General features: G+C 45.6%; 1 protein-coding gene across 1 annotated transcript; it reads left to right on the top strand.

Annotated features, from left to right (window-relative positions):
* The first annotated feature begins 2,754 nt into the window (after positions 1-2,754).
* Positions 2,755-7,098, top strand: irx1b (iroquois homeobox 1b). Its single transcript, XM_080046044.1, has 5 exons — positions 2,755-3,230; positions 4,097-4,339; positions 4,818-5,691; positions 5,918-5,978; positions 6,719-7,098. Exons 1-5 carry the CDS (start codon positions 2,994-2,996, stop codon positions 6,765-6,767), a joined length of 1,464 nt encoding a protein of 487 aa, XP_079902170.1. The 5' UTR covers positions 2,755-2,993; the 3' UTR covers positions 6,768-7,098.
* Positions 7,099-8,252: the final 1,154 nt, after the last annotated feature.

The raw sequence follows: 8,252 nt of genomic DNA, 5'->3' as shown, positions 1-8,252 counted from the left end.
CACCACAGACGAACTGAGATCCTGCAAGTGGCATCTATGAATACCAAATAAGCCAATTATTTAATCATCATTGTATAAGCGCTATCATCCCTCCATTGTCTGAGGAAAACAAAACAAAACAAACACAAAAAAAATTCTTGCTTTATGATGCTTGTGGGTGTCTTAATTTACCTCATTGCCAATTACCCGGGGGAGGAAATGGCCGGTGTGTGCGAGTGGATTGTGGGACTTTTATTTGAATGTTTCCTGCGGTAAGTTATTCCTTTGTCTGGGGCCGAGCTAATAGCAGGGAATGGGATTCAAATAGAGTCAAGCTGCCTCCTGAGATCCCTCAATCCACCGTCGCCATAAAAAGGAGGTCTGAGGCCAGTCTAAATATTTGGTAGTCTTAGCAGGTTCATGTTAAAAGACACACACACACACGCACACGCACGCACACACACACACACACACACACACACACACACACACACACACACACACACACACACACACACACACACAAACGGTGAATGCACAAGCAGGCCGAGGCTGTGAAGTTGAATGGCATAGCTCAAAGCCTTCCTCCCCCCCCCCTATCCCTGCCTCTTTTTCTCTCTCTCTCTCTAAACCGCCAAACCATTCTCCCCCCTTTCTCCAGCTCAGAGGAATTCATTAACTGCCTCTCCACAGAGACACTATGGAAATCAGGCAGCTACAAAGGCAAGAGAGCGAGAGGGAGAGAAGAGGGGAGGGGAGGGGGGGGGGGGGGTGGTGGTGGTGAATGGGGCTATATTATCCTATTAGATGGTGGATATGTCTCGTTTCCCTCCCCTGTCATGAGAAAAACATTAATTTTAAGTGAGAAAGAGGCAGAGGGAGGGAGGGAGAGAGAAAGGGAGATAGAAAGAGGGAGAGAGAGAGAGAGATGGTGAGGGTCTTTAACATTGCTCTTTTATCGAGCTGAAATGGAGAGTCCCCTGGCTCCGTTTACCTTGGCAATGAGGAGAGAGTCGCTCTCCATGAATGCCATTTAAAATGCCATGGAGATTAAGCATCCTCTCTCTCTCCCTCTCTCTCTATTTCTCACACACACTCATTTAAACACACACACACACACACACACACACAGCGGCGGCTCGTCATAATATGTGTTTAGGAAAACAGCTTTGAGATTCATGAGTAAAGCCCTCCAGGTGCCAGCGCTGAGGAGGGAGAAGGGAGAGCGCAGAAAAAAAAGAAGAGACAGAAGAGAGAGAGGACCATCACTTAGCCAGAGTGGGCTTTAAGCACTGTAATTAAATCATTATAGATCCTCCCCTACACTCCCTCCCTCTCTCCCTCCCCACCACCACCACCACCTCCCCTCTCTCTCTCTCTCTCTCTCTCTCTCTCTCTCTCTCTCTCTCTCAGCTCAGCCAAGCTCATCAGGGGCTCCAGTGTGAAATGATGAATCTGTATTTATGGGGATGGAGTAATTACACAGCTAACCTCTGAGGGAACCCAGGAGGGCCACAGGGCCACCGAGCGAGGCGCAGGGTGCTCAACCTCATTAGCACCGTGCGAATGTGCATGTGTGTGTGTGCGTGTGTGTGTGTGTGTGTGTGTGTGTGTGTGTGCTAGTGACAGAGGATGTGTGTGTGTGTGTGTGTGTGTGTGTGTGTGTGTGTGTGTGTGTGTGTGTGTTCAAAGGAGCTGATTCAAACAGAGTTGCTGTTTTGAAAGATAAGCCTGTCAATGAGCATACATCAATATCCATCCATCCAGTGTTTCCACTTTTCCCCATCAAAATAGACATTTCCATCTCATATCTCAAATTAAGAAGTAGCCTATATTATATCTTCTTCTTTTCTTTTTGTGCTAAGGATACTCTACTCATAGGTGACCCTTTACCTAGGCCCTGACCAAGGTATACAGTAGTCCATTCTTCTCAAAAGACATCTGTCATTTTCCACTCCACAGCTCCTGTGTGACTGACTGACTCCATATCTCTGCTTATCTCTTATCCTCGTCAATCTCTGTCATTACCTGCTTCTTCAGCCTCCTCTTTATCTTCGCCCTGAATATATGCTCCACTGACTTCCGTCGATAATCACGGCGGGGCGGGCATTCCTCTCGAATCTGGCCGACCATATCGATGCCTCGCGGCCCATCTGCTGGACAGAATGTCCCGGCATACCCCGCGGATCGGCTGTCAAAAGCGTGGAGGAAAAATGACACCGAAAACACACGCCAGTTAGATACTTTCGAATTGCAACAGTTGTCTAAAACAATACACATTAGTTTAAGTGATTTGATTGATTTGAGCGTTATTAGTAGGCGATATAGCATGTGTTCATACAATTTTAATTTGGCTATAACAAGATGGTTGCAACAATATTTCAACAAGCACAGAGGGAGGTGCTGCATTTGTTAAATAAAGTCATACTGCCCACCAAAAGGCATGCACACACACGAACACACTTGCACACACTTCACAGGTTTTCCTCCCTGTATAGACACAGTAAAGACTGCAGAAATTAGATCACACACACACACACACACACACACACACACACACACACACACACACACACACACACACACACACACACACACACACACACACACACACACACACACACACACACACACACACACACGACCTAGGCTAACCAATGCACTAATCGCCTGCCCCGGGCATAGGAGGAGCCTGGTGCTTAAGTAGGCTGCCAATCAGTCAGTCAGCTCCACATCCAGAAGCTCCTGCGGCCAGACGCGCGTATCACTCCTCACTCGAGGTGCCAAACTGCGGCTCTGATACAACTCCGGGTCGGTGGAAGTGCAGAATCTTGACAGTCTGTTAAAAAAAGGGGGGACACTGGTGATTTAGACACCCCCTTCATCGCTCTTCTTTTTCTTCTTTCTGGGGATTTCTACTTTTTTTTTTGGGTTGTGCTGCTGCCTCCTCTTGCTGTTGTTGTGGCGTTGACTTTGAGAAGAGAGATTTACTGAACAACGCGTTCTCCCCGGACATGTCTTTCCCTCAGCTGGGATACCCCCAGTTCCTCAGTGCGTCCCATGAGGTGTACGGGGGCGAGCGGCCGGCCTCTGCCCGGGAAGGAGGCACCGAGGGCGGCGTGAACTCGTCCGCAACCGCCGCCGCTGTCGGCTCCATGCTGGGGATGTACGGGAGCCCATGGGCTGCTCATAGCTACAGTGCCTTTCTGCCGTACAGCGGAGCCGCAGACCTGGCGCTCATATCCCAGATGGTGAGAGTTAATGCTTGTTCAACCGACACCGAATCAGTCTATAAGGTGTTAATGGTATCGCTCTGAGCTCTTGTTTTTAAATGAATGTGCAATTATTCGATGGTGCAAAGTGATTAAGAGTGAAGTCTAGGCTATAGGCTATATAAACAAATAGGCCTATCTATTTTTATTTTATTTATGTTGCTTTACAATTATTCATAAAGAAGTACAACACGCACATTCACAGTCAACACTTCATCATCATATTTCACATGTTTTCATTATTTCGCCGCTTTGTCAGATTATTAAATCATCACACATGAAATAAATGTAAGGTTTAAATTATGCGTTGCAATTATCACTTCAGATTTTCTGTGTAAATTATTATTACTATTTGTATAAGTAGTAGCCTTGTATAATTATAATTATTATAAGTAGTAGTATTATTATCATCCGGCCTATCTCAAGGGAATATCACTGGTAATAGTATTTATCCTGTGGGTTTTAGAATAAAAACCACATATTAATTAGAAAAAACACCATCAATAATTAATCATGTACAATTGTTATGTTTAGAGACTGTTAATTACATCGGGAACAAAATAGAATTATTCAAATGTAATTTAAAAGTCAACTAACAATTGTTGCAGCCTATATTCTTAATTTGGGTCAGGCTATGTCTAATTCCTGATTTCCTGAAAAATTGTCAATTTTGTGTCAAATTGACGAGATATTGACACTTTTTTAAAACTTTTTTTGCTGCACAAATACTAAGGCAAATGTTTATTTTTCCCGTGTAACCTCTGAACTTGAAGAGGAAATCAATTTCGAGAAAGGTTGCTCAACAAGTTGCCACCTCTGTTTCTCTCTCTCCAATAACATGTCAGGGCTCGCAGTATGAACTGAAAGACAACCCGGGCTCCCACCCCGCCTCTCTACCTGTCCACGCCGCCCAAGGCTTCTACCCGTACGGCCAGTATCCGTACGGGGACCCGTCGAGGGCCAAGACGGCCACTCGGGAGACCACCAGCACTCTGAAGGCCTGGCTCGGGGAGCACCAGAAGAACCCTTACCCCACCAAAGGAGAGAAGATAATGCTGGCTATCATTACCCGGATGACACTCACACAGGTGGGCATTGGTGCAGTTGAGGCCATAGGCTGTAGCCTATAAAAGAGGTTAAGGCCTAAGTGCCCCAACAGCACCCTTTAGTGGGAATCAATCTCGTCACAGAAGGATAATTAATTACCATTTGGCAGTTTTATCAAAAGTTAAGTAGCCTAACACTTTCTCGTATAGGGCATAGTTCATTAAACTACTTTTGCATTATGATAATCCATTTGCCAGTTTTTTGACTGACACTTAAATAAAGTCACATTTCACCCCAGAGAGAGAGAAAAAAGTCTCAGGGTATTTCTGATTTCAAAGCTCGTTTAATGATAAAAGGGAATTATGAGGGGAACCAGGGTGAAGAATAATGAGTGCATATTTAATAATTTCACAGGCCTATATCCGTTCTGCTGCAGACATGCCTAAACCAGCAGGTAGACCTATATGTTTTATGATTTATTATTGCGCGTAAATAAAAACCCTGCTTCCTTTCCCCCAGGTGTCGACGTGGTTCGCGAACGCGCGCAGACGCCTGAAGAAGGAGAACAAGGTGACGTGGGGCCGCAGCGCAGAGGACCGGGACGGACGCATCTTCAGCAGCGACAACGAGGACGAGATCGAGCACGGCAAGACCGGCAGCGACGACGAAGACGACGAGGAGGAGATCGATCTGGAAACGGTCGATATCGAGAGACCCGAGGAGCAGCGAGTAGCGCTAGAGCAGCGAGCAGCGCTGGAGCAGGGCTCCGGGGGAGAGGGAGAGGGAGAGGAAGGCCTGGCCGCTAGAGAGCTGCAGGCCTCACAGCCTCACAGCTCGGACAGCAGCAGCACTAGCAGTAGTAACAGGACGCTTTCTGTGGACGCGGCTATTTCTCTTCATCGATCGCCCGTTGTCAAACTCGCAGTGGACCGTTCTTCCCCAAGTAGACAGGAGTGCCAGAGACCAGCGCAGAGCAAACCCAAAATCTGGTCCCTGGCTGAGACTGCTGCGGCCCCGGACAACTCTCCTCACAGACCTTCTCCGGCCCAACAGCACGCAGCGCACCACCACCACCACGCGGCTTTGGCCTCCGCCGGCCACCCGGCCTTACTCCCGGGTCATGGGATATACACGTGCCAAATTGGCAAGCAGCTGCACAGCTGGGCCAACGCGGCTTTTCTCAATGCCAACTCTCTTTTGAACATGAGGTCGCTGCTGGGAGGCGCGCCGGCCGGACACCTGCCTCTCCACGGCGCGGTGCCGGCGGCGGCTGCGCGTCATGACGCACGGATGGCGGCGGCAGCAGCAGCAGCAGCGGGGCACGGGAATCATTCGGGGACGGAGGACGAAAGCGATGTAGAGTCGTCTGGAAGCTTCAGTCCAAAAAGAGATGGTACGGGCATTTTGATTGTATTTGAATGTACAACCTTCATTTATTCACTGAACAGGCCTCAGTAGAGTCGTATTGACATTTATCATAAGAACTTATCCAACAAATTAATTATTTTTTTCTACATTTTTTCATACAATTTACAAACGGAATTATTAATTATCGATCATAATTTAAATCAATACATTGTTATTTATTTGTTATTTTATTTTTCTTATTTATTTTACAGAGGAAGAGAGCGACCACAGGCCCGACTCCCTCAAGTCCCCATTCCAGCTGATCACTGACAGGTAACACCTCGTGCGTTTGAAATCAATTTGGCATTATATGACGTTATCAAGCCCGATTTCTTGCCACATGTCCCTTGCTAAATGAACCATAAAGCCGAGGTAAACACTGTTACACCTGACTGGGCAGCACATAAATCATGTGATTGAGTCGAGTCCCCCCTTCACACACACACACACACACACACACACACACACACACACACACACACACACACACACACACACACACACACACACACACACACACACACACACACACACACACACACACACACACACACACACACACACACACACACACACACACACACACACACACACTTTAACGCCTCGTCAGGCAGCGGACTAATATATCCTGCAGGGGGGCCCCACCACCACCACCTATGTCATTTAAATAATCTGCCGCCATTTATTCACGCCCCCTCGGTGAATGCAGCTAATGTATGTCAAAGGAAACGCTGATAGCAGGGACGGGAATGCAGTGGAGGGTGAAAAGACATAAAAACAATTTACCTATTGTGGTTTTTTAATTTGCATAAATATAGTTTAATGTTGAGTTAGGTGGTCTTTAGGAAACAAATATGTCATATTAATAAGAGTGGCAAAATGATTACAGGATGTCTATTTAGTTTTATATATTGAAAAAAATATACTCAATGCTAAAGTATTCATATCCTTTGCATTTATTTCACCTTTGACCTATACACTCTAAAAAATGTCTTATTTTTTCTTCCCTTTAGATCTCACCATGGGACAGCCCCACAGCGAGTTCTGACCACAACATCGTGAGAAGACAACGCGGAGAGAGAAAAGAAAAGAAAAGAAAGAAAAAGGAATAATTTTATTTAACGGAGGACATTTTAAAACGAAGGCAATTTTTTTGTCGACGGCGCGACCTGTCATAGTATTATTACTGTTTAGCTTCTTCGACACAGACAAAAGAGATTTGGTCTGTTTCTGTCACAGATTTTTGCTTGTATCTCCCTCTTTTCATGTCCCTCTCTCTGTTTTGTTCTTCTTCTTCTTCTTCTTCTTCTTCTTCTTCTTCTTCTTCTTCTTCTTCTTCTTCTTCTTCTTCTTCTTCTTCTTCTTCTTCTTCTTCTTCTTCTTCTTCTTCTTCTTCTTCTTCGCCTTTCTGTTGTGAATGGAAACCTTGAACAATTGTAAATACAGGATATGAATTTGTCTTTAAAGAATATATTTTTTGGGAACTCAAAAATAAATGTCATTATTATAGTCTTATCAGTTATTATCAGAGACTTTTTTTTTTCTTTCCAAGAACGTGTTATGTCAAAAATGGTCAGAAAGTCAGGGGGAAAAGGGGTTAAACGGGTATATTAAGGTGACATCCCTATGAACCTGTGCCCGACTTGTCATTTGATCATATATTTTGGGGTCGATAAAGATTTTTATTACATCAATTTACATTATTTCAGTCTCAATTTTAATGTATACATAATTCATCTCAATATAGAAAACCTCTTTTTATTTGTCCTCCCTCTATAAGAAGTGAATTGCGAGGTTGCACGGGAGACATTCAAATGAATATACATACTACATGGATAAAACATTATTGATTTCCACTTGATGATCCCAGTTTGCCCACCTTTCATTGACCCCTTCACCACTGGGTCTAGTTTGTATCCTTGCCCTTGTCAGCCCTATTTTTATAGCAAGAAAAAACTCTCCCCTCTCATTGAAATCTGCACTCTCGCCAAAAAAAAAAACCCTCTGAGTTTTTTCTGCCTTGCGCCTTTGGAAGCCACTGCAAACGCTGCAGGAAATTGAAAATTGAAGATTTCCAGGACCTTGTGAACCTGTTCCTATGCGCTTTCAGGCCCGGGCCTCCCGCGCTTTAATGTTGGATTATACCCCCTCAGTGCCACCACGGCTGCCTCTGAAATATGGATCAGACGGCAAAGTAAAAGGCCAGCAGCATAGTATGGGGGCGGGCAGCTCAGGGGGAGGTGGATGGGGAGGCTATAGTAGAGAGAGAGAGAGAGGTGGGGAAAGGTGGTGGGTTGTGATGTGTGTCACACAGGCCCAAAAAAACAGGGGTTCAGAAAGAGAGAGAGAGAGAGAGAGAGAGAAAGAGAGTGAGAGAGAGAGAGAGAGAGAGGATGGTGGGGGGTCTCGGGGCTGTTAATAGTGAGTTTTTCTCAAAGCTACCATGCTTGGATTAGCAGCGGGTCATGCATGCCATATCATTTGGGTCCACTGGCCTCTCAAGGGGCCTACACACAAGGCCTCAGGTTCATCTACAAACTATTTAAG

Source organism: Ammodytes marinus (genome assembly GCF_949987685.1).
Source record: "Ammodytes marinus genome assembly, chromosome: 17".
Lineage (NCBI taxonomy): Eukaryota > Metazoa > Chordata > Actinopteri > Uranoscopiformes > Ammodytidae > Ammodytes > Ammodytes marinus.
Note: the sequence above shows the minus strand (reverse complement) of the source record. Positions and strands in the feature narration are given on the sequence as shown.

Coding starts and splice junctions, on each gene's coding strand:
- irx1b (XM_080046044.1), top strand. CDS start 2,994: ATGTCTTTCCCTCAGCTGGGATACCCCCAGTTCCTCAGTGCGTCCCAT. Junction 5,692..5,917: donor CTTCAGTCCAAAAAGAGATG/GTACGGGCATTT, acceptor TTTATTTTACAG/AGGAAGAGAGCGACCACAGG. Junction 5,979..6,718: donor TTCCAGCTGATCACTGACAG/GTAACACCTCGT, acceptor TCTTCCCTTTAG/ATCTCACCATGGGACAGCCC.